This window comes from Balaenoptera musculus, chromosome 10, assembly GCF_009873245.2.
Source record: "Balaenoptera musculus isolate JJ_BM4_2016_0621 chromosome 10, mBalMus1.pri.v3, whole genome shotgun sequence".
NCBI lineage: Eukaryota > Metazoa > Chordata > Mammalia > Artiodactyla > Balaenopteridae > Balaenoptera > Balaenoptera musculus.
The window spans coordinates 22,243-48,811 of NC_045794.1; the positions used below are offsets into that span (position 1 = coordinate 22,243).

General features: G+C 46.2%; 1 protein-coding gene across 5 annotated transcripts in view; it reads right to left on the minus strand.

The window, feature by feature from the left end:
* Positions 1 to 543: 543 nt before the first annotated feature.
* The window catches only part of USP18 (ubiquitin specific peptidase 18), a 28,097-nt gene continuing 2,071 nt past the window's right edge, over positions 544 to 26,569 (minus strand). For 2 of the 5 annotated variants that reach the window (XM_036866253.1, XM_036866251.1), the window contains 10 exons: positions 17,649 to 17,756; positions 16,401 to 16,497; positions 14,785 to 14,930; positions 9,493 to 9,572; positions 9,084 to 9,230; positions 8,631 to 8,726; positions 8,027 to 8,194; positions 3,529 to 3,660; positions 3,015 to 3,064; positions 544 to 1,144 (listed from right to left, as the gene is read on the minus strand). In XM_036866253.1, the coding sequence (XP_036722148.1) occupies positions 1,099 to 1,144; positions 3,015 to 3,064; positions 3,529 to 3,660; positions 8,027 to 8,194; positions 8,631 to 8,726; positions 9,084 to 9,230; positions 9,493 to 9,572; positions 14,785 to 14,930; positions 16,401 to 16,497; positions 17,649 to 17,652 (966 nt within the window). In that variant the 5' untranslated portion in view covers positions 17,653 to 17,756 and the 3' untranslated portion in view covers positions 544 to 1,098. Of the gene's footprint in view, positions 1,145 to 3,014; positions 3,065 to 3,528; positions 3,661 to 8,026; positions 8,195 to 8,630; positions 8,727 to 9,083; positions 9,231 to 9,492; positions 9,573 to 11,306; positions 11,369 to 14,784; positions 14,931 to 16,400; positions 16,498 to 17,648; positions 17,757 to 21,990; positions 22,109 to 26,569 lie in introns of those variants that run through there. The other 3 variants (XM_036866252.1, XM_036866254.1, XM_036866255.1) reach the window with 3 other exon arrangements.

The following is a 26,569-nucleotide window of genomic DNA, read 5'->3' on the forward strand; positions in this document are numbered from 1 at the left end:
TCACCTCCCAGGTTGGTATGGAGTCTCCCGGGACCGCCCCTCACCGTCCACGTTCTTCCTCTAACGTGGCTCCAGAGACTGTGAACGCCCTTCCACCCGCTCTGCCATCCTGTCTCTAATCCATGTCGCCAGCCCTGGCAAATCCATTTTACGAAAACACCACTAACTGTTCCTTTCCTTTTTGAACCCTTTCCAAAAAAACCCAGAAATTCCTCATTACTTATTAAATTAAACCCAAATTTCTGAGCCTAGATCAAGACCTTCTACATTCTGAGCCCCACTTCCCTTCCATCCAGGTGTGTGGATGATCTTTGGACCTTGAACCTTGCCCTTTCAAGCATGCCACTGGGTATGCTTCTCCCTGTAAACTAACTGTCCTCACTCTAAGCCCCTTTTCAGCCTTCAGTCTTCTCCCATGGCCCCAAAACAGGAGCAATTTCACTTTCCTTTGAATTCCTGTAGCATTTAACCCTTAGTATAACCCCCATTAAACTAAAAACTCCTTTTGAGAGAAAGAACTTTATTCATTATTGTGTCTGGCACACCATCTCATGGAGAGTAGGTGATCAATACATATTTGCCAAATAAATGAATAACAATTACAAAGCACTTGAGTTTTATGTAATTGATACAGGTTCTAAAATTTTTTAAATTATAAACAGAAATGATATACAGCCAGTACCAACCAGTACAGTAACCTTAGCTGTAAAATATGGAAATAGTTCCCTACCACTGCCCCTTGCCACCTGACTGCCCCCTGCTACCAGTGCTGGCCTGGTCTCTACTCCCCTGGGAGCCCCTGGGCTCCGCAATCTCCCAGCTAAAGGACTACCCCTTGCGCAGCAGGAGTACTCTGGACGTGATGCAGCCAAGGGGCCAGGGTCCACTGGTGGAAGTATCCACTCTGACTGATCCAAACATGCACAGCGTCACTGTTAAATATTTTGATAATCACCACTGATTATAAATAAAGTTTAATTAAACAATTTCAAAACGGCGCCTCTCCTCACTGCAGGATATCTTAAAAGAGTCTGCAGATCCAGGAACAGAGAAGGAAAATGATACTCTGTAGGTCTCTGAAGGTTTAGGGTACATCCATTAGGACTCAATCTTCATGTAAACCAGAAGATAGGCAGTTTCCCGCCTAGGAAGAAAACAATTGCAACAGTGTCACAGAAATGAAACATTCATAGTTAATTAATACATTATTAATTCACGATAGGACACCCGTCAGAAAACTTTCCAGGTTATTGGATCAAGTAAGTCTTCATATCCATCACCTCAGAGGGGACAAAACTGGTGACCTGGGAAAATAACTACTATTAAGCTGCTAGTTAACGTCTCAATCAGGGGTTGACAAACTATGAGCCCGTGAGCCAAATCCAACCCTGTTTTTGCAAATAAACATAACTGGAACAAAGCCATGTTTATTCACTCACATATCATCTGTGGCTGCTTTTGTGCTGCAGAGGCAGAGTTGAGGAGTTGCAACAGAGACTGTGTGTCCCAGAGGCTGAAACATTCACTCTCTGGCCTTTTACAGAGAAAGTCTGCCAAACCCTGATCTAAATAATGGGTTATCGGGACCTCCCTAGTGGTCTAGTAGTTAAGAATCCACCTTCCACACAGCGGTTCAGAATCCGCCTGCCAGTGCAGGGGATACGGGTTCGAGCCCTGGTCTGGGAAGATCCCACATGCCATGGAGCAACTAAGCCCATGCACCACAACTACTGAAGCCTGCGTGCCTAGAGCCCGTGCTCCGCAACGAGAGGGCACCACGATGAGAAGTCCACGCACTGCAACGAAGAGCAGCCCCTGCTCGCCACAACTAGAGAAAGCCCACGGGCAGCAAGGAAGATCCAATGCAGCCAAAAATAAAAGTAATTAATTAAAAAAAAAAAAGAATCCGCTTTCCAATGCAGGGGACATGGGTTCGATCCCTGGTCAGGTAACTAAGATCCCACATGCCGCAGGGCAACTAAGCCTGCGTGCTGCAACTGCTGAGCCCGCGTGCTCTGGAGCCCGCGTGCCACAACTAGAAAGAAGCCCGTGCGCTGCAATGAAAATCCCTCGTGCCACAACTAAGATGCCACGCAGCCAAATAAATAAATAAATATTTTAAAAAATAATAATAATAATGGGGGATCACTGACAACCAAAAGGTGACAAAGAGTGGGCATCTAAGGGAGATGCTTAGAAGAAAAGGAAGAGAAGACGAAAGGTACAAGGTGGAGGCGGGGAGGATTTCAAGCACGAATTTCACCTAATTCATTAGTTTCCAAGTGAAGGCCTGCGTGTGCAGCTGGGGTCATCTCGCACATCATACTTAGTGTACAATGTCACCTCTAAGCCAGAAGCTTAGCAGGAAAGACTTACAAAGTCTCTGCTTTACCTTCACCCGGTTTTTTTCTCTCCAGCTTCCCCTCTGTAGTTATTGATTTTTAACAATTTAGTTATCGTTATTTACTACATGCAAGCCACTGTACCAGACAAAGAAGGAGGAAAAGAGTGATCCTTGTCTCCAAAGAGTTCACGGTTAATGTGAAAGAATGTTATGTAGGCGAACAATTACAGAGCAGTGGGATCCTTGCTGTAAAGGAGGTGAGCTCCAAATGCAGGGAAAGCATCTGAGAAGCTCCTACAAACCTGCCCGGATGCTGCTGGGAAGGCTTTACAGAGCAGGCGGGCACGAGCGGACGTACCGAAGCACGAGAGGGGCTTTGCCGCAGTGACAAATTAGGAAAAGGCAGCACAGGCCGGGAACAGCATGCGCAAAGCCACGGACAGCGTGATATTCGGGAGCCACTTATACTTTAGTACTGTTGGAGTCTAAACTGCAGGAAGAGCAGTGTGGTGGGTGGTACTGAAAGATGAGGCTGAGCAGTATTCACGAGGGGGCCATCCAAAGGCGAGTGGCAGCTGAGTCCGTGAGCGCTTCATAGAGCAGCTAGTGTCCTATGCTGCTCAGGGTGTGTGAGCGCGTTGGGACCCCACCACCCCAGTGCTTCTCTCACCAGCGGTAGCTGTGATCTCCATAGGTACACTGGACGTCTTCCCAGGACACCTGGAAGCACACAGACAGACAAGGTGAAGCGGCCCTCCCTCACTCACCCAGACAAACCCACCCCCGTTACGCCCGTGACCTGGATCACCTAGTGACAGGTGCCATGTGTATGAAGTCTCTTTAGTACACTGTCCCTCTGTTTAAACTTGGTGTTGCCAAGCCAAGATTTTCTAACTCCTTCTGACTCTTCTTGCTTTCAGTAAGCTTCCCCCAGAGCACGAGGCTGCAGGGCACTGAGCCTAGAATCCCAAAAACCTAGACACTGAGCTAAGTGGAGTAGCAGAGCGCTGTAAACCAGACAGGGGCTCCATGAAGAAAAGGGCTTCAAACCCCACGAAAGGCCCCCCACACAGAGAACAGGACCACAGGGTGTCTGGGCCTTGAGGGCCCATCTAGTCCTGGCTCAGAACTTATTAGAGATGGTGAATCCAGGGCAAGAGGCAATTCTGGAGGATGTTTCTCACCCAGCAAACATTGGAGTCGTTGAAGCAGAACCATTTTCCATTCACAGAACTCCGGACATAAGCACAGTAGTGACCGAAGTCAGCCTTCCCCACATGGGCAATCACAGCGAAGAGTTCATACTGTCCCCCATGCTGAAGGACACAAGGACAAAGAGACCCCCATCATCCCTCCTCTTCTGACCCTCGTCTAGAAGGAGGAAACTATTTCATCACGCCTTTGCTTATTCAGTGCCTTTCTCTGCCAGGCACTGGTGCTTCCGGGGCACTAGAAAACCGTCTTTGACCACAAGGCTCACAGCCAATTATGCCAGAGCTGTAATGCCATGTTTTATACCAGATGCATTTGGAGGTAAATTTGGGAAGAACCACTTTTTGCCCCAAAAAGGAGAAGGAATGACCAGCTGAGGAAAGCTCCCAGAGAAGACGTGCTTGAACTGATCCTGAAGGGCCATCATGGCACACGCGTGATGGGGTATGGACCAGGAACTGCGGAGGCCCGGTGGGAACAGAACAGTGCACCCGGAAACGCAGCTGGGGGTGCTGGGAGCCATGGGATTAACGTCCACAAAGGCCCAGTCAGGAATCAGAACTTTATCCCGAGCAGGGGGAGCCGTCGGAAGGCTTTACGCAGGGGAGCAACGTCATCGGATTTGTGTTTGAGAAACACTGAAATAACGTGGTGCGAAAAACGGACTGAGAGTTCAAGTGAGGCAGCGCCAACGAGACAAGTCAGGGAACCACAAGAGCACGAGGAAGAAGTGGTGAGAGCCCAGCCATTACTACCGGGAGCAGCCCCTAAATGATAATAAGCATTAATAACACGGCAATTACTAGCTGACTGCCAGCACCCGGCTCAGTCTTCACATGCATTGTTACATTTAACATCCACAGCAAACCTGTAAACTGGGTGCCAGCATAAATCCTACTTTGCAGACGTGGAATCTGAGCTCAGGGAGCAGAGTAATTTACGCAAGGGTCAGAGCTTACAAAGAGAAGAGGCGGGACTTCAACCCGGGCCCGCCCGGCTTCGAAGCCCAAGCTCTCGACCCCTATACTGAGTAAGTGAGGGCAAACGTAGAGACGAGAGGACAGATTTGTGCAAAGTTAAGGAAAAATAATAAGTTCCTTTGCAACTGATGGATATGGGGGTGGGGGAGCAAGTAGGGGGCACTACAAGGATGAACCCCAGATTTTTGGCTTGGAAATTAGGAAGACGCTGCTGCTATAAAGTCACACATGGAACAGAGGTGTTTGGGGATGAAGACAGTGCATTTGGGGACCATGTGACAACACTGAGTAGGAGGTGGACACACCGTTTGGAGGTCAAGAGTGAGACCTGGGCAGGAGACAGGGGTTGGAAGTCTTCAGTTTGAGGTGATTGAAACCATGAGAATTAATGAGATGACATTCAACAAATGGGAAGAAAAAGGAATGTAATTAAAACTAAATACCAATAAAAATGGGCAGTAAAGGATCCAGCAATGGAGAAAGAAACCCCAGGTGAGAGGCCTAGAGTAGGCAGATTTTGAAGGAGAATAGGATCAATAACAGAATATCACAAAAAGATCAAGTAAGGGAAAGACCAAAAAGTATTCACTAGGTTTGGCAGTAAGTCTTTCTACTCCCTCAAATCTTAGCAAGTCAAGATAAGAGAGAATTCTCTGTGAAAAGAGAACAGTGGCAAGAGAAAGAGTTTTCACTGACTGTGAGCAAGATCTCCACATGAGTCGGGAAAACTGTACTTGTTTTCTCAACACAGTCAAATAATATCCCTAACCTGAGACTTTGAAACAGGATCGTGAAAGGGACAGGATGAGGGTAGGACAAACGAAGCTTAGTCTAAAATCATTCTCTATTCTCATGTGGGGATGTTACACTGGATTTTTTTTTTTACATCTTTATTGGAGTATAACTGCTTTACAATGGTGTGTTAGTTGCTGCTGTATAACAAAGTGAATCAGCTATACATATACATATATCCCCATATCCCCTCCCTCTTGCATCTCCCTCCCACCCTCCCTATCCCACCCCTCTAGGTGGTCACAAAGCACCAAGCTGATCTCCCTGTGCTATGCGGCTGCTTCCCACTAGCTAGCTATTTTACGTTTGGTAGTGTATATATGTCCATGCCACTCTCTCACTTCATCCCAGCTCACCCTTTCCCCTCCCCGTGTCCTCAAGTCCATTCTCTACGTCTGCCTCTTTATTCCTGTCCTGCCCCTAGGTTCATCAGAACCTTTTTTTTTTTTTAGATTCCATATATATATGTGTTAGCATATGGTATTTGTTTTTCTCTTTCTGACTTACTTCACTCTGTATGACAAGACCCTAGGTCCATCCACCTCACTACAAATAACTCAATTTCATTTCTTTTTATGGCTGAGTAATATTCCACTGTATATATGTGCCCCATCTTCTTTATCCATTCATCTGTCGATGGACACTTAGCTTGCTTCCATGTCCTGGCTATTATAAATAGTGCTTCAATGAACACTGTGGTACATGACTCTTTTTGAATTATGGTTTTCTCAGGGTATATGCCGAGTAGTGGGATTGCTGGGTCATATGGTAGTTCTATTTTTAGCTTTTTAAGGAACCTCCATACTGTTCTCCACAGTGGCTGTATCAGTTTACATTCCCACCAATGGTGCAAGAGGGTTCCCTTTCCTCCACACCCTCTCCAGCATTTGTTGTTTGTAGATTTTTTGATGATGGCCATTCTGACTGGTGTGAGGTGATACCCCCTTGTGGTTTTGATTTGCATTTCTCTAATGATTAGTGATGTTGAGCATCCTTTCATGTATTTGTTGGCAATCTGTATATCTTCTTTGGAGAAATGTCTGTTTAGGTCTTCTGCCCATTTTTGGATTGGGTTGTTTGTTTTTTTGATATTGAGCTGCATGAGCTGCTTGTATATTTTAGAGATTAATCCTTTGTCAGTTGCTTCATTTGCAAATATTTTCTCCCATTCTGAGGGTTGTCTTTTTGTCTTGTTTATGGTTTCCTTTGCTGTGCAAAAAGTGCGGGGCAATCTCTGGATCTAACTCTCAGTTCACAAGAAATACCAGGGCCAGAGGAATATGTCAAATAAGACCCGCCAGCCAATTCTGGATATACATTTAAAAAAACCTTCAACCAAATAAATTTCAAGGAAAAGAAAAGGAGGGGAAACATCAAAGAAACTTAACCTGAAGAAGAAAGAAAGGCAAGGGGGAGGGAGGGGAGAAACAAAGGTAAGCAAATACAAGTGTAGACTTTACTTGGCTGTATATTCAAACAAAGCAAACAACTTACAGGACAGTCAGGGAAATCCAAATATTTACCGGTTATTAGAGGATATTAAAGAATCATAAGATGGAATTGGTCATGTTTAGAAAAAGAGTGCTTATTCTTTAGAGAGACATAATGAAATGCTTACAAATGACATGTATGGTGTCTGGGATTTGCGTCAAAATCATCCAGTAGAGGTTTGGAGAAAGAAGAGGATGGGGTGTAGGTAAAGCAAGACTGGCCATGAGTTTGGGTAACTGTTTAAGCCGTTGGTGGATGTGGAGATTCATTATATAATTCCTCACAAGTCTTTTCAAGAGGAAAAAAATTTTAAGATACATTTCATTAGGTAGGCTGTGCAAGTGGAAATAAGGAAACTAGAAGGAAAGAAACTGAGAATCCTATGAAATGTACATGCCCTGAACAGGGAAGGAGCCACTATAACACGTTGTCGGGCCTCAATTTTTAAAAAACCATGGTTCTAGAGCATGGATAGTAAACAGCCCAGTGGAACAAAACAGAAAGTCCAAAAATGGACTCACATATGTATGGGAATAAATGTAGCATTTTAAACCTATGGAGAAAAGACATTTATGTCACTTTTTTCTCAGAATTTCCCAACAATTTATTAGCTCAAGACAATTGAATCCAACTTTACTCTGAATCAATTTGGCCCAACGTGCTGGCTGCTTTCTTATTATCCCCAAGGTAAGCATAAGCTGCCTGAAGTAGAACGTTAGGCTGAGGCTCTATTTAGAACCCAGGGTGCCGTGGTTACCTGTGGCTACATAAGCACTGCACATCCTATTTAAAAGGAAGGTTCTGACTTATGGGTTCCTTCCCTCATTGCTGTGAGGTAGATGAGTGCAAATCCAATCATCAGAAATAAAGTCTTTTGAATCTTAAAAGAAATGCAACTGCCAACAGCAAATGTTGGTGGCAATGTGAGGCTAACAGCCCATCGCTGTTATTCGAGAGACTCGGGTTCCCATCATTAAACTCCTTTTTAGAGAAACAAGTGTTTCTCGAGTGTATGAATATGTTTCTATGAATCATACCAAGCCGTTGGTGAGCGTCCCTCCGTGTCCTGAGCTCAGCCACCGGAGGAAAGAAGGATGCTCAAAATGCATCTCCGGTGATCTTGACGCCAATCAGCTCGGGGGAGGGAAGACAAACAAAGGACGGGCCGTCTTACGTGGTGGGTGGAAGGGACACGAGGGGCCCTCACCTGCTCCTCAGCAGCGCACGGCTCTCCCTCCATCTCAAGGAGCTTATTTAGATCCAAGTTCTGGGGGAAACACAGTGAGTGGCAGATTTTTTCTGTCCGCAGATTTTTGCTGGAGAAACGCATGAGGTGGATGGTCAATGTCTGGGGCAGGTGGGTCAGCGTCAAGACCTGGAAAAAGCAAAGTCACCATGGAGACGAGTCCCAGGCACTTGAAACAGGTCGATTCCGAGAAACACCAGGGCCGACGGTATGTTCTTCTTCCAAAAAAGAAGGGAGCGGAATGGAATCACACGGTAAGGGCCCCACCTGCTGGATCTGCTGGGCCTCCCACAGAAGGCTCAAGAAGCCCAGGGCTCCACCCAGGAACCCAGAAGAACTACGGGGGTCTGCTCCCCTCCCAGGGGAGTCTGGCCCTGAGGGGAAAACAGCCCCCGCTCTTGTGCCTTCCCCCGTCCGTCTCAGTGATGGGGTCCGAGGAGCGTATCCACAGCCCTGGAAGTCACAAGCCCCAGGATCCCCAGCCTGAAGGGATTCCCTCCCTCAGCGGGAGGCCCCCAAGGGGAACCCCAGACGGGCCAGAAGCATTCGGTTTGGGAGCAAGTACCTGCTTCCAGCAGGTCTTCTTCTCACAGTTCCCACAGAAGCACTTGTCCGCGCTGGACAGCTCCCTGGGCTGGAAGAAACAGCGGAGGGCGTCCTCCTGTCCCAGGGGAGCAAGGGAAAGGCAGGGTTATTTCCTTCTGGGTACAACCCCTCACCCTGCCGATGAGCTTAAGCTTCTCTCCTGGTTTTCCCCAGGTCCCCTAACATCCAGCCCAGCGTGGTACATGTGCCAGGGTCTCAGGAAAGACCTACGTTTTGGAGGAAGCAGTGAGGATAAGGGGCCGTAGGAAGAGAAACGTTTTTTCCCCCCGCAAATGAAAGGAGAACTTAGCCAGAGCCATGCAAAGGAAACGGAAATGATTTTTTAAAAGCCAAGGGTGGATTAAAGAAGCAAGGGGGCACCAGCAGCGCTGGGCTGTGCGGGAACAGCAAACTCCCCACAAGGACCCCTCACCAGTGTTTTCAGGGGCTTTGAATCCATGTCGAAAAGAGAGACGGGGAGGGTCAGCATGCTGCTGCTTCTGTCACTCTCCACGGTACATCCAAGGCAAACGAGGGACTCCCTCACGCGCATGGCATAGAGGGCCTGCAGCCTCGCTACCTGCAAAAGGGAGGGGGAGGAGGATGAAGGTGCAGAGAAAGCCGCGAGTAAGCAGGTCCGGCCAAGCTCCAGCGCTGCGGCCGCCGCACACAGCTCCAGAAGGGCAGCCGCTCTCCGCTCGCTCACAAAGGCGTAGAGAAATCACAGCAACTGCACTATGCAATCGTGATAAGCATTTTACATGCATTTCCCCTTTCAATCCTCTCTACACGTCACACAGACAGCATGCTCACCTTCTGAGCTCTCTCGTTCTAGGACTTACCAAGTCCACATCTGTGATTTGGTCTTTAATCAGGTTCCAGACTGTGAGGTAGAGCTGGGCAGCATCATGCTGGACAAACACTGGCCAAAGAGAAAAGCAACGCCCAGGGTGAGGACCCAGGGACACCTGTCATGCCCTCCTGCCCCAGCTACCTAGATGCATGCGAACACTCGTCACGTTGTCTTTCCCCGCTTTCAGGCTAAGTTTCCACAGGATGTTCGGTCATAAAAATGAAAGATCAGCTTGGTATTGATTTTGAGAACTCCTTTTAAAACTCAAAGTCCAGCCCCACCGCATCACACAAGTCTTCTGTCCTCTGAGTTGCCACCCACCCCTGCTGGCCTCCGCTGGGGAATCCAGCTACACAAAACCAATAGTCAGCGGTGGATTCTCTCCTATGTCCCTGCCAAGCCTCCAACTGGACTCCTGTGGCCACTGACTTCTCTATGCCTCTCCATATTTTCTTTATTCACTCCCCTAAAAATTGAGCAGTTTCCCAACACTAATACCTGACCCAGGTCTTCCCCAAAGGTGTCCGGGAGAACAAGAAGGGAAATAACCTTCTCAGTGTTAGAGGGTGCTGGCGGAGAGGAAGCAGGAATAGGCCATGAATCCTACACACGTGAACATCAGGCTACAAGCGGTGCACAGGGGTGAATGAATCCATGTTCCCGAGTCGCAAAGACGTTGCAAGAAAAGGTATTAAACATTCATATCTGCTATCTCAACACAATTTCCTTCATGATACTTATCACAATCTGTACTTAATGTTTTGGGGTTGTATTTCGTTTTGGCCTGTGTCTCTCCTCTAAACTGTCAGCTCCATGGAGGCAAATACTCTGTCAGTCTAATTCCCTTACCAGCTCAGTAACTGGCACATAATAGGTGAACATTACATATTTGTTGAATGGTTAATTAATCCGCATTCCAAGCTAATAATCCCAAACCGTAGACAAGCAGGCTGGTAGCAGGCTGCACTGATGCAGTCTCCAGGGAATTATTTTCAGAAGGCTGCCCACCACACAGGACATAAAGGGAGTCGCGTCAGCTTGCCACGTAGAGCCACCTTGCCGCACCTGACCATCCCAGAACCAGGAATCCCGATTCATCTAAGAAATACAGGGGTGCTTGCCCAACCCATAACTTCCTTCACACCTGCTACGTGCAAGGCATTGCACAGGCCAGAGAAAGTTCCTGTCCCCAAGAAACCTATAGTCTACTGGGAGGCAAGTATCCATGTACTCACAATTCAAAGAAGAATAAGGCCACCAGGCCTTCCCTGGTGGCGCAGTGGTTAAGAATCCGCCTGCCAATGCAGGGAACATGGGTTCGAGCCCTGGTCCGGGAAGATCCCACATGCCGTGGAGCAACTTAGCCTGTGCGCCACAACTACTGAGCCCACGTGCCACAACTACTGAAGCCTGCATGCCTAGAGCCCGTGCTCTGCAACAAGAGAAGCCACTGCAATGAGAAGCCTGAGCACCACAAGGAAGAGTAGCCCCTGCTTGCCGCAACTAGAGAAAGCCCGCACACAGGAACGAAGACCCAACTCAGCCAAAAAAAAAATTAATAAATAAATGTATTTTTTTAAAAAAAAGAAGAAGAATGAGAAAAATTCCCCAGGTGTACAAACTGCTATGGAAAGCTAAAGAAAGGTGACATACAACTGGGACAGTGGAGTGTGGGTCTCTGTAAAAGCAGGATGCCTGCTTTCACCACTTCTATTCAACACAGTACTGGAAGTTCTAGCCAGAGCCATTAGATAAGAAAAGAAATAAAATGCATCCACATTGGAAAGGAAGAAGTAAAATTACCGTTGTTTGCAGATGATATGATCTCATATATTAAAAGACTCCACGAAACAAAGCTTTTAGATCTAATAAATGAAATTAAAAATATGATACAAAGTCAACACACAAAAGTCAATTGTATTTCTATACATACATGAACAATAAACAATTTGAAAATGAAATAACACAAACAAATCCATCTATAATAGCTTCAAAAACAATAAAATACTTAGGAATTAACTTAACCAAATTGGTAAAAGACTTGTATTATGAAAACTACAAAACACTGCTGAAAGAAATTAAAGAAGACGTAAATAAATGGAAACACATTCCATGTACATGGACTAGAATATTTAGTATTATTTAAAAGTCAATACTACTCAAAGCAATCTACATATTCAATGCAATCCCTAACAAAATCCTAATAAGATATTTGCTGAAATAGAAAAACTCATCTTAAAATTCATATAGGGGCTTCCCTGGTGGTGCAGTAGTTGAGAGTCTGCCTGCCGATGCAGGGGACACAGGTTCGAGCCCTGGTCTGGGAAGATCCCACATGCCGCGGAGCGACTAGGCCCGTGAGCCACAATTGCTGAGCCTGCGCATCTGGAGCCTGTGCTCCGCAACAAGAGAGGCTGCGATGGTGAGAGGCCCGCGCACCGCGATGAAGAGTGGCCCCCGCTTGCCGCAACTAGAGAAAGCCCTTGCACAGAAACGAAGACCCAACACAGCCAAAGATAAAAATGGATAAATAAATAAATAAACTATACTCTCCACTCACTCCTCTAGCTATAAGCAAAATTGTTAAAAAAAAAATTTCATATAGAATCTCAAGGGACCCCAAAGTGCCAAAACAATTCTGAAAAAGAGTAACAAACTGGAGGACTCACACTTCCTCATTTCAAAACTTACTACACAGCTACAGTAACCAAAACAGTGTGGTACTGGCATAAGGACAGACATACAGATTGATGCAATAGAATAAAGAGTCCAGAAATGAATCCTCACATGTATGGTCCAATAATTTTTGACAAGGGATCCAAGAGTATACAGTGGGGAAAGGATAGTCTCTTCAACAAATGATGCTGGGGAAACTGGATATCCGCACGCAAAGAAATGAAGTTGAACGCTTCTAACTGCATATACAAAAATTAATTCAAAACAGATCAAGGACCTAAATGTAAGACCCTAAACAATAAAATGCTTAGAAGAACACATAGGACAAAAGCACACGACCTTGGATTTGGCAATTACTTCTTGGATGTGACACCAAAGGCACAGGTAACAAAAGAAAACATAGAAAACTTCGACTTCACGAAAATTTTTAAAATGTATGCATCAAGAGACAGTATCCCCAGAGTAAAAAGGCACCCCACAGAATGAGAGAATATATTTGCAAAGCATATATCTGATAAGGGATTAACATCCAGAATATATAGAACTTTTAAACTCAACAACAAAAATAATCCAATTCAAAAATGGGCAAAGAACTGGAATATTTTTCCAAAGAAGACATACAAATGGCAGTAAGCACATGAAAAGATGCCCAGCATCACTAATCATTAGGGAAATACAAATCAAAACTACAATGAAATACTACCTCACAGCCCTTGCAGCTACTTCAGACCCCCTGCAGCTCTCTCCAAGGATGGCACAGTTATCGAGGTCGTGGACCCCAGCAGCCTGAGCCAATGAGATATCACACCCACCCAGACCCAGAACCACCACAAGCCTCACAGCACTACACCTGGATCACAGCACACCCCAGCTGCAGGTGAAGGTCCTTCTTAGCAAAGTCCCTACACAAGTCTACAGGGATCATGGACAATCAGGGAAACATGATACCACCAAAAGAAAACAGTAAACTTCCAGTAACTGATCCCAAAGAAATGGAGATACCAAATTGCCTGAAAAAATAATTCTAAATAATTGTTCTAAAGATGCTCGGAGAGCTACCAGAGAACACAGATTAACAATTTAAATAAATCAGGAAAACAATACAATTAAAACAGAAGTTTGACAAAGAGATAGAAAACATAAAAAAGAACCAAAGAATATCAAACTGAAGAATTCAACAGAGAGCTTCAAAAGCAGACTGGACCAAGCAGAAGGAATCAGTGAACTAGAAGGCAGGTCATTTGAAACTGTCCAGTCAAAGGAGCAAAAAGACTGAGAAGGATTGAAGAAAGTCTATGGGACTCCATTAAGAGAAACAACCTACACTTTAATGGAGTCCCAGAAGAAGAGAGGGGAAAGGGGGCCGGAAACTCATCTAAAGAAATAGTGGCTGGGACTTCCCAAATCTGGTTAGAGATTTAGACATTGAAGTTCATGAAGCTCACTGGTCCCCAAACATATTCCCTTTGAACAGATGTTCTCCAAGACACATCATAATACTGTCAAAACTACTGTCGAAAATCAAAGACAAAGAGAGACCTTAAAAGCAAGAGACAGGAAGTTTATCACCTACAAGGGAACCCCCATAAGACTATCAGCACATTTCTCAGCACAAACCTCACAGACCATGGGAAAGTGGGATGATATATTCAAAGTGATGAAAGGGAAAACTGCTGATAAAGAAAACTGTATCCAGCAACACTATCCTTCCGAAATGAAGGAGAGACAAAGGCTTTCCCAGACAAGGAAACACTGAGAGCTCATCACCACTAGACCTACCTTACAAGGACGGCTGAGAGGAGTTTGTCAAGCTGAAATGAAAGGATGCTCGTTGTAACAGGGAAAGAGACTGAATCAATTCAGTGGGAAAAGAGTAGCATTTTCAACAAATGGTGCTGGAACAACTGGATGCCCACATGCAAGAGAATGAAGTTGGACTCCTATCTCACACCATTCACAAAATTTAGCTCTAAGTGAAACATGGATCTAATGTAAGAGCTAAAAGTATAAAACCTAGAAGAAAACAAAGGAGAATGACTGCTAATGGGTATGGGGTTTCTTTGGGGGGTGATGAAAATTTGCTAAATTTAGTTTGTGATGATAATTGCACAACTCTGTGAAATACTAAAAACCTCTGAATTGTACATTTTTAAATGACTGAATTTTACAGTATGTGATGTATATCTCATTAAGGCTGTTTTTTAAAAAAACTAAGCTATTTAAGAGTTTCCTTTTGTAGAACATGGTTTCTCCTTACGAAGCCTTTACTCTGTTTCCCTAGAATCCTTTACCGGCAGTTGAATCAGCTTTGAGGAGACTCTTAGGCTTACTTACTCCACCGAGAGGCAGAAAAAGAGTGAGTGTGGAAGTAATACATGCATAAATAACACCAGTGCTGCACCTGGAAGATGCGGACTCCTTAAGATATCTCGCATCCACACACGCGCCTCCGACACAAGGGTTTCCTTCCTGTTCACTCACTGAGCATCCGTCCCCCTCCTCTCCTCTCCTCTCCTCCGCTGCCCCCTCTCGCGTCCCCTCCCCCTCGCGCTCCCCTCCCTCTCAGAGCGCCAGGCCGGGAGCCCGAGCAGGAGGACCGCCTTACGTGGTACACTGTAGGTCTGGAGACAGTAGGCCAGCCCCATGGGTTGCACCGCTTTCTCCCGGCTGTCCTGCATCTTCTCCAGCAGCAAGAGCAGCTGGAAGGGGACACTTCTCCTCCGCTCCTCAGCTCCCCTGGGCACCGTTATCCTGCCGAGTGAGAACAGCCACGACCCTCCCTGTCGCCACGGTTCTCAGTGCCAGGGGCACACCAGAAGCACCTGGGAGAACTTTCAAAAATCTCACGTCCAGGCCACTCTGCAGATTAACTACATCAGAATTTCTGGGGGTGGGCCCAGTTCCCAGGATTTTTAAGTTTCCCAGATGATTTAAACATATAGACAAGGTTGAAGAGCTACCGCGTTAGCAAATCAGCTACAGGGGAGTATCCTCTCGAGAGGGGGATCAGCACAGCTGCGGCCTCACCCCTCTCCCCACCCTGCACGGCAGTCACACCAAAACGAAGGGCAGGTGCAATAGGTCCTGCGTCCACAGCAAAATGGCCAGCCTGAAGTTCTCCAAAGGCCAAAAGCAAATATGATCTAGGTTCTGGGAAGGACACATGAAGGAATGTCAGTGAATCTTGGCAATGATTTGTTTAATCACTGGCATCTCTCAACTGCCCATGCCCATGGAAGGGGAAAAGGAGAAAGCAAAAGGCAGAAAAGAATGAGTGATAAAGTTTATGTATGTGAATATATACATATGGGCGTGGTGCTTGGGTTCCCAAGGAAATTTGCCAGTCAGTCCTGGCAGAGTCTCAGCATCTCTCTGCAGAACCGGTTGAGAAGAAAGAAGGGTTCTCGGGCTTCCCTGGTGGCACAGTGGTTAAGAATCCGCCTGCCAACGCAGGGGACAGGGGTTCGAGCCCTGGTCTGGGAAGATCCCACATGCCGTGGAGCAGCTAAGCCTGTGCACCACAACTACTGAGCCTGTGCTCTGAAGCCCACAAGCCACAACTACTGAGCCCATGTGCCACAATTACTGAAGCCCGTGCGCCTAGAGCCCGTGCTCCGCAACAAGAGAAGCCACCGCAGTGAGAAGCCCGCGCACCGCAACGAAGAGCAGCCCCCACTCGCCGCAACTAGAGAAAGCCCGCGCACAGCAATGAAGACCCAACGCAGCCAAAACTAAATAAAAATAAAATAAAAATTTTTTAAAAATCATTAAAAAAAAAAAGAAAGAAGGGTTCTCACGGTGTGTATACTGTGTGGATGTGGATGTGTTTCGTTTGAGAAAAATCAATAGACTCATAGACCTGCCCGTTGATTTGACACTGGCAGGGTCCCCACTTCCTTTTAACCAAATCAGTGCCTGCCAATCTGGCTACACTTGAGGATCACCTGGGGAATCTTCTGAAAAGTACGAATGCTTGGGCCCCACCCTAGACACCCACCTAGGCCCCAAGTGAAACCAAATATCTGGGTGTGGGATCAGCATTTACATTTTTTAAAAATCACCTTAGATGATTATAGTATATAGTCCAGATTGTGCAAAACAAGATCTTTTCTCTGTTAGCTTTTGGAAGTAGACTTCTAAAAGTCCAAACCACTGTGAATAACTGAATAATTGAAAACATAAAATAATATACACATTTATCTGCCCGAACAATTGCCTTACCTCTTCAATATCTTGGTGAATTCCATGTTCATAACGAACACCTGGATCAGGGAGTTAAGGCAGCAGGTCTGTCCAATGTTGTGTAAACCGACCGGGCCTATGAGGAGCAGAGGAAAGATACTGAGGGAAAGCCCTGCCACAGAATTCAACAAACACCAAACATTTCTCTGGACCCTCCTAAGGACATGAAATTCTATAAGGTACTCCCAGAGGCACAAAGAATTCACTAAGGAGCTTGGAAACAAATTGGAAAGGAGAGAGAAACACGAGCCTCTGCAAAGTGAAATAGCAGCAGAAGTTTTAACAGTCCGTTAGGAAAAGAGAGGCCACAAGGAGGTGTATCACTCGTTGTCAAACTGGTAACCCAAGCAACAGTAAGAGCAAAGGAAGAGAAACCTTACAGACAGCGCATCGGGGAGAACTAGGGGCCCTGCCCACCCAAGCTGCCCCTACAGAGCTGGCTCACAGCGGGCATCTACGGGCTCAGGGGCGAGAGTCATCTCCCAGGCAATCTACTCTGGGCCCTGGGGGTAAGGCCCCTGCCCAGGCCCTACCAGGTGGTGGAAGGGAATCAGAAGAAAGCTCTGGGAGAGATCCACCTCATCTAAACTCACCTTGAGAGGCTGGAAGCCACAAGGAACTTATGAGGATGTGAGAAAACCAAAAGGTAGTATTTCTCTGACCCACTAGCAACCAACCTCCCCTTTCCCACCCAACCTTGGGCTCCGCAGACCCTACAAGGTGCATAATTTAAGAGGGAGGGAGTCCACTAATCTCAGAGCTCCCGGGGAAAGGGCTCTGGTGTACGAACTGGGGCAGTAAGAACGTAAGAATCCGTGGTCAGCAGGAACCCGATCAGCAGAAGCACTTTGTCACCAGACACACTAGCACCCGGGGGAAGGCTGGGGGCCACGACATGCCAAGCACAGGATTAAAGCAGCTTCCACAACAACCTCATTATTCTTCCCAACAATCCTATGGGCTCAGGATCATAATCATCCCCATTTCACAGATGCAGAAGTGGAGGCACAGAGAGCAGCAACCGTCAACCACAAAGCTCTACGGTCCAGCGGACGAACAAAGCATTTCTGCGCAGTCAAGAGAGAAGACTGGGGTTCTCGGCCCATTGGGAGCCCGGGCTCGGGGCTCCCTGTGCCTCTTCCCATTGCTGCTCCCTTCCTTCTCCTAATGGGCTCTGCTGAGAAACGCTGAGACAGCCAAGACCGGCCTAGGGACCCGGCACCTTACCCATCAGCGGTCACTCCAAGACCCCCGGACGGCAGCTGCAGGGCGTCTTCAGGACGGCACGACCTCACTTCCGGGAAGAGCTCTCATGAGCCGGCCTTGGCGGGACCTCTGTGAAAGCACACCGCAGAGGAAAGGATGAGAGAAGGGGAAGCACGTCCAAGTGATCAGTTCTGATCCCCAAGAGCCAGGCTTGGGGGGAGACCAGAGTCTGGGGAGACTGGCCCGCAAAGCTCTAGGGCGAGAAACGACAACTCGGCGAGACTCCGTCCCCTTGGTCCCTCATTCCCACAGTGTCCTCATAGGGACCCACGGCCCCAGCCTCTGCCCTGGGCCCTCTGTTCTGGCAAATGGCTCGACGTTCACCAAGGGGTCCAGACCAGACACCTGGGTCTCCCTGCTCCTCACTCCCAGGCCCTCCACTGCCTGAAGGCTGCTCAAAGCCCTCTCCTTGCCGTCCACACTCTGGCCCCAAGGAAGCCTGTCCTGGCTCCCAGGGCAGGGGTTGCTGCGAACGCCCACGCGTGTTGTACACAGGGCCGTTCAAGTAACTGCGGCGGGGAACAGCTATGTCTGCCTGTAGCGGAAGGTGGTGACCACTCACACTCCGGCGGGACAGGAGCCCTTCCCCAGGCCGCCGGGTGTTGGTGGTCGACGGCCCCCAGCTGAGGCCCCCTCCAGAATTCACCCCAGTGAAGAAAGCTGGCCCGGTCCCTATCCAGAGTCTGGACGATGAGGGGGCCTAAGGGCCTTACCACCTGCCTGAAGGGTCGCCCAGCCCCCGAGCTACCCTTAGCGTTGGCTGAGGCCTCTGTCGCAAATTTTGGGAGTTCAAGTCCTCCGTTTGCCCACCTGCTGTGCTCACCCCTGGGTGTCGTTCCCAAGCGTGCTCCCCAGGAAACCTTCCCCACGCACAGCTCGGCTGGGACTACACCGTCAAAGGAGGGCAAATCAATGGTGGGGCCTTGAGTCTATTGAGCTTTCTCAGACAAAACACACACACACAGGGTATAGAGACTTCTTCTCAACGGGCTCCACCAAGAAATGCTGAGACTCAGCCAGGACTGGCTGGCAAATGTCCTTGGGAACCCAAACACCACACCCATATGTATACATTCACATATATAAACTTTCTGACACATTCTTTTCTGCCCTGGGCTTTCTCCTTTTTCCCTTGCATGGGCACAAGCAATTGAGAGAGACTTGTAATCAAATATTCTTGTTATAATGTGAAATGGAAAAAGCAGTATATTTTCAACCATTTCACAGTGATGCCTGATATAGCAACAAAACATTGCAGAATATTCTGGCTGTTTTCAATTTTTTGCAGTTATAAAAAAAACTGCAGTGAACATTTTTAGGTATAAAACCTTTTTCTACCTATGTGATTTTTCCTCAGGCAAACCAAAGGTCATGGACACAACAAAACTGCAGCTGTGAACCAGGTCATGTTAACCAGAACCCACGTCTTCCTGGCAACACAGGCTTCAGCCACCTGTAAATTCTCCCCAGGTGTGTGGGAATCTCAGGAGTCTCTTATGTTTCGGAGCGAGGTCACAACCATCATACCCTGTCCCTACCTGCCCTGGAGCGCCCACTGGTGTCTGCAGGGCACTGCCCGACACAGCAATCCATGCACAAAGCTTCCCTCGTATCTACAAGCAGGGCCTTCACGTGGAAGTGGGATCCAAGCCCAGTCCTCCCACTGCCTTGTGCCTTTTCATTTCACCAAGTTCTTCAGCTTTGCGGGCAGCCGTATCTCCCCAGGGCTCAGGCCTGCCCCCGGGTCTAAGCTCGGGCACAACCCATGCTGTTTCCTCAATCGCTCCGCTGTCCCTGTGCAAATAAACCTGTGGCCTTCAGATACAACCAGACGCTAAATCAATGTCTAGGAGGGGGGCCTCCCTGGCGGTCCAGTGGTTAGGACTTCGCCTTCCAATGCAGGGGGTGCGGGTTCGATCCCTGGTCAGGGAGCTAAGATCCCACATGCCTCGCGGCCAAAAAACCAAAACATAAAACAGAAGCAATATTGCAACAAATTCAATAAGGACTTTAAAAATGGTCCACTTCAAAAAAGAATCCTTAAATACCTAGGAGATATTCTTTTTTCTTAATAAATTTATTTATTTATATTTTTATTTTTGGCTGCATTGGGTCTTTGTTGCTGAGCGTCTGCTTTCTCTAGTTGCGGTGAGCGGGGGCTACTCTTCGCTGCGGTGCACGGGCTTCTCATTGCGGTGGCTTCTCTTGCTGCGGAGCACGGGCTCTAGGCACGTGGGCTTCAGTAGTTGTGGCATACGGGTTCAGTAGTTGTGGCTCACGGGCTCTAGAGCACAGGCTCAGTAGTTGTGGCGCACGGGTTTAGTTGCTCCGCGGCATGTGGGATCTTCCCGGACCAGGGCTTGAACCCGTGTCCCCTGCATTGGCAGGTGGATTCTTAACCGCTGTGCCACCAGGGAAGCCCTAGGAGATATTCTTAAAAATAGAATTACAAGGTCACAGTGTACGAAGTTTAAGCCTCTTAATATACGTGGCTAAATGACTTGCCCCCGTCTGTACTCTAGCCAGTGGCTCAGAGGCCTGTCAGGACTCAGTGGTTTAATGAAGTAACCTACGTTCACTGATGTTCACGAGGGTAGGGTTCGTGGGAAAAGTGAGTCTGGATCTGAGTTTATTAAAGAGGAAAGGCTATGGTTTAAAATAAGGGGCACCTTGAGGCAGGGCAGGTGTTGTGCAAAAAAGCCCAGGGATTTGGGGGAGAAGCATGTGGGGAAGAGTGTGCAAAGGACTGTGAGAAGACCTGCACGGGTGCATCCAAGCCGGGACTGGAATAAAATGTAGACGTTCCAGAATTTTAGTTTTTATAAAAAGTAAGTGGTCACTAGTGGCCAGGGAAGTGCAAACCTTGACCATAATGAGATACCATTTTACACTATTCAACTGGCAACAGTTAAGAATTCTGATGGAACCAAGTGTTGGAGGGGATGTAGATAAATAGGGTCTTTTATATACTACTAGGGGAGGGTGTAGAATGGTACAGTCGCTTGGGAAAACAACCTGGCATCATCTTGTAAAGTTAAACATTCACTTAACTTCAACCCAAAAATTCAAAAGAGAAATTCTTACATGTGTCCCTGGAGACATAAACAAGAATGTTCATAGCAGTGCTGTTTGTGCAGCGAAAACATGGAAACAATCCAATCGCTCGACCCAAATGTCAGAAGAATGGGTACATGAGCTGTAATAAATTTACACAATGAAATAATATTCCTCAGTTGCACCTGACTGAACATGTCACAATAGGGTGAATCTTAGAAACACAATGCTGAGTCAAAAGGCAATTCTTAGAGGATAATATCTAATATTTCTTTTTGTAGATTCAAACTCAAGGAAAATGAGACATTATGCTGTTTAGGCATCAACGTGCATGTGTGACAAAGATTTTTAAATGGATAACGAAGATCAAAAAGACCAGGTCAAGGACTTCCCTGGTGGCACAGTGGTTACGACTCTGTGCTCCCAATGCAGGGGGCCCAGGTTCAATCCCTGGTCAGGGAACTAGATCCCACATGCATGCTGCAGCTAAGAGTTCGCATGCCGCAACTAAGGAGCCCATGAGCTGCAACTAAGGAGCCCGCCTGCCGCAACTAAGACCCGGAGCAGCCAAATAAATAATAAATAAATAAATATTAAAAAAACAAAAAAAGACCAGGTCATTACCTCCAATGGGCAGGCAGAGGGATGAGACAAGTAGAGAGCATGTAATCGCCAGTAATGTTCTAGTTTGGGGGGAAGGGTTTCATAAGTGTTTATTTTATCATTAACTAGTTAATTAATTAATTGGAACTTGGAGTCAAGGCCAGTGGTCTGAGGCAAACAGACATGGTCTGATGCGGGTGTGGAGTCATTCTCCGCAAAGAGCACACACACAGCCCAGCAGTGAAGGCACAGGTAACTCAACTGCTGACAGATCCGAACCACAAATCACTTCCAGGACTCTCCCCAACAAGCTCAGTTTTAATTGACTAGAGAAGTCCTTAAAGGCAGATGCCCTTAGATCTCTCTCTCCAGTGAGAAAAGCAGAAGCCAAACCAGGCGTGGGAGTGTCGGCATTGCCCCCTAGTGGATACATGGGAATGTCCCGGTGGACGTGGGCTGAAGACAGACTGCCAAGGCTGGTACCAACTAAACAGACGGGAGCACACACCCAAGGACAGATAATAAAAGACCTAACACGAAAACCCTGAATCATACCGAAAGACCAGTCGTTCCCACCTACTGCCAGAGCACTTAATGATAGTGGCACTGCATCCAAATGCATGCTAAACGTTGTGTGAAGACTTACGTTTTTCAGATGAAGTAGGAAAGTACCAAAGCGTGGCTTCACTTTATTATCATTCTTCATCTGAGATCTGCTCCTTGGCCTCAGCCTTTGAAAGGCCATCCACCAAACGCCCACCTCAGTCCCCTTCTGGTGTCCCTGCGCTGGTACACAATCAAGTGATCACTTTGGTTACCACGCCATGTGACCAGTGTAACAAAAAGGGGGGGGGGGGTCACTTGGATTAACTGTTAATATCTGAATATCCAGTTACAAATGATCCACACAACTTAGGGTAGAAAATCTCATATATTGTACTTTGTATGTTGAGATATAAAAGCATAATTTTCACTGCAAAAGAAAGATGCTGTAACAGTGAATGGTCTGGGCCATTATATGCATAAAATTATTTTAAAATCTTAAAAAAGGAAAAGAAATTAATACATATAGTAAAGAGAATAAGTTTGCTAAATAGTTTATAGAGGATATTATATCTTTTTTGGCTTACAACTTTATTAAATTTTAAAAGTAATTGAGAATAACAGAGTTAGACTGTATCAAGTCTAACAGAGTTAGACTTTGCAAAATTGTTTGGTATGCCAGCCTTCTCATAATATTAAACAAAATAATCTTTAAGAATTGTATTTAAATTTTAATTATTTAATCCCAATTAAGCCATGAGTCTTTCAAGAAAAAAAACCTATTTGCGGGCTTCCCTGGTGGTGCAGTGGTTGAGAATCTGCCTGCCAATGCCCGGGACACGGGTTCGAGCCCTGGTCTGGGAAGATCCCACATGCCGCGGAGCAACTGGGCCCGTGAGCCACAGCTACTGAGCCTGCGCGTCTGGAGCCTGTGCTCCGCAACAAGAGAGGCCGCGACAGTGAGAGGCCCGCGCACCGCGATGAAGAGTGGCCCCCGCTTGCCGCAACTAGAGAAAGCCCTCACACAGAAACGAAGACCCAACACAGCCATAAATAAATAAGTTAAAAACAAAAACAAAAAAACCCTATTTGCAAATTCTTCACATCTTGTGAAGATGAATTAAAACCTGAACATCAACTTTACCACTTATCATGAGGAGGAAAAACTCCAAACATATCTACAAAAAAATCAATAATTAAATCATCATTCAATCCAGGTGTGATAAAGAATATAAAAAATCTGAAAAGAACCAAAGCACCCAAAACACAGTTTGTTCTCACTAGTCAAACTTCAAAAACCACAGACTACACACATGAATCAAGCACACTGCTCTTTGTAATGTCTGGTCTACTTATGGAGGCTAAAAACTGTTGTTCAAATGATGGCTTTAGATTGTCACTCAGTTTAATAGTTGGAAATAAAACTCTCAACTTTTGACAGTTACCCAAACTATGAATCCTAGGGACAATATTGCTCTGGAAAATACATTCCTAAAAATAATTTTCCTGAATTATATTCTGCTGTGCGCACCAAAAAAAAACAGTGATAATTTTAAATGTGCTACTTCTATATCATGTATATCAGGCATCTGAACAGGCAGAAACAACCAGAGCTTTTAACAGCACGGTGGGTTAATGGTGAGTTCGGTCAGATTCTCTCCTTGCAAGTCTGATTGAAGAAGTATTTATAGACTGGAAAACCCGTTTTTTAAATGTCAACACCATACAGTTGTCATCAACAGTGGAACAAAGAAGATGCAGGCTATGAGTGGTTTGGGAATCACGGACTTAGTCAGGGCTGACTTGGTGAGTACACAACCTGTGTAGCTGCACAGACTTGCACTCAGAAGAGCCCGGCTTGGTTTAATGCTCTCCTGTTGCAGTCCTGAAATTCTTCACAATTGTTTAATAAGGAGCCCCACGTTTTTACTTTACTAGGGGACCTGCAAGTTATGTAGACTGTCTTGTATATAGTGTTTTGTTCACATCCTTCAGTATGCGTACAGGAGGGTAATTATAGCACAGAAGAATGTAACAAGAAATCCTGGTCAGAGGAGAAAGATGGGGAGACGGTTTCATCATCCTTTGTCAGAGACTTTGGAATAGTCTCGTCAAGTACTTATGTGAGATGTTCAAACACTATGGGGTAGCAGACACTATGTGTTTAAAAGGCTACTAAGACAGTAAGGACCACAAGGGGGAAAAAAAAAAGCCCTAATGCTGTAGTTTTCAGAACTTAGCACCTGCAGTTTGTTCACTAGAAACTACACTGAAAGTCTTCTTGAGAATCCAAATATTTCTCATGCGATACCTCCTGTAAGAGCCTCCCGTTCTTCGTCCCAGTGATGTGCTGAAATTGGTGTGCGTTTAAGCAAAGGTGAGGGGCAAATGGCCTCAACTGTAACCAAATACTGAGTCTAACACTCAGCCCTTCAGTGTTCTGCCAAAAGGTGTGAAAGCTTTCCTGAATGCACAGAGATGTTCAGTGTGCTTTCTCAATTAATGGCTACTAAGAGTTCAGTTCTTATCTGAAGGGGAGCTGGGGCCTCAATTTTTTTCTTTTGTTCTGCTAAAATATTGGCATCCACTGGTCCAGCATCTCGGAAGCAGGTAGGCAGGTCTCTGGACCAGCAGCAGCAGCATCACCTGAAGTTTGTTACAAAGGCAGGATTGGAATCTGCCTTTTGACAAGATTGCTAGGTGACCTACGCAAGCATTAAGGTTGAGAAGCTGTTCTAGACAAGCACTGACCAAGCTCAGGCTGCAGGGGACTGGCCACCGGCATAGAGGATTTCCTGCAGACCAGCTACCTTCAGGTCATTTCACGAAGACTGTTTTCAGTTCAGTCCCAGCGTTGCTCTCCCTAAAGGTGCATCATTCCCGGCTGCTCTATTTCGATTTAAGGGGTCACCAGTGAAGACCTCTCGGTGTTACTTGTGCAGAGAGATCGTTCAGTCCGGGTGCACAGCAGCAGCGAGCTTCTTATTCACACACTGCTACTGGGAGTGGACACTGCCACAGCCAGCCTGGACGACCACTTGGCAACGTGTACCGCGACCTTGAAAATGACCCCAGTGGACGCCTGTCATTTCTGCCAGCCCAGTGCCCCACCTTGTGGTAGCATACTCACCTTTTCTTTACAAACACTATCTCCACTTTCAGACTATGAGGATTGGGTGGAGCCCACACGCTGCCTGGCTCAAAGGCCTGGCCACTCAGGGCCCAAGGGGACTGTTTCAGCAATGGTCACGTGACCCACTCAGGGCTGATCATACTCAGCCTCTTACAAGGCGTTTTAAGCCAGAAGAACATAAATCAGACCATCTTTTCCACCACAGGAAGAAAAACCACCAGCCAAGGAAAAGAGCCAATGACAGGAAACAGAACCAAGAGATGGAGATTCCTATTCCAAGATCCAAAAAATTAATGAATTGGGGATGAGAAGTCTTAGAATTTTTTTTCTCAATTCTGTTATAAAATGTGAAGGAAGGAGAACATCTGAAGTTGGGAAACAGCTAAATATAAGTGGCATAATTAACAGATTCATGTTAAATGGCTCAGATAACAAAATCTCTTTTCTTAGTAAATATTTACTTTCAATAGTCATAAACAGCTGTTCCTCTTACGAGGCTCAGCCTAGGGAAGTCAAACTGAGAGAGAAATGATGGCAGTTGACAACTCCATGAGCGAAAAATAGGACTTTGAGACCACATTGAGGGAAATCTGATGAAACAGTAGAAAGGGACCAGCCTGTTTTCCAGAGACATTATTCTGCACTGTGCCAAAACCTCGAAAATACGACAGTAAAACCCAGGAGGCATCATTTGGGCCGGCTGGCAGGCCAGATCCCAAAGAGCAACAGAAAAAGGCAGGAAACTTCAGCGCTGATCACAGATGAGAGACAGGTTAAGTGGGGCAAAAAAGGAAGGAAAATAACAGAAGCATTCTCTATGAGCAGGGAGGCACTTCAACCAGTTGGCCAGTAATCACCCCCAGAGTTTCTTGTCCTGAAGCCTTTGTGGTGTAAACAGAGCAAATAATGAGAGCTGTGTCCTTTGTCCTCTCTTCCAAGGAAAGAGTGTAAAAGTTGTTTTAAAGGAAGTCTGAATTTTGTGGTATCACTCGGTTTTGGCCCTGTGTCCATTTAGATTTTAGCCTGGGATTCTTTGGGAAACTGCAACCCTGGAAGAAAATGAGGATTTCTAAAAGAATTGTTTCAGCAGCTGTTAATGTTAGTAAGAACACAGCAATGTCTTTGAAGATTCTTTAGACAGCAACAGCATGCGGGATTTCACTTTTGCGACGTTAATCTCTTCCACTGAGAGACTGATTTGAATTATATTAGTCAAATAGCGTCCAGTTTTAAATTATTTTATAATTTTGTATTGTTGGAAAACACTCAAACTTTGATTCCTGGGTGTTATCGTGTGTTTTTAGTTTTAGGCATGAAATTAAGATCTTTGCATTTAAATGGTTGAAGAAAGCAAATTTTAATTTGTTTTCAAAATATTATCATTAATAAATAGTGATCCTATCAAAAAAAAAAAAAAAAAGGAAGGAAAGTGAAACTTAAAGATCTGAGAAGGATGGGGAAAGGCAAAGTGACCTAAGCAGCTGGTGACAGGGAAAAAGAGAATGGATATATCCCAAGGAAGCTGAATTTTCAAACTCAACCCCTGACT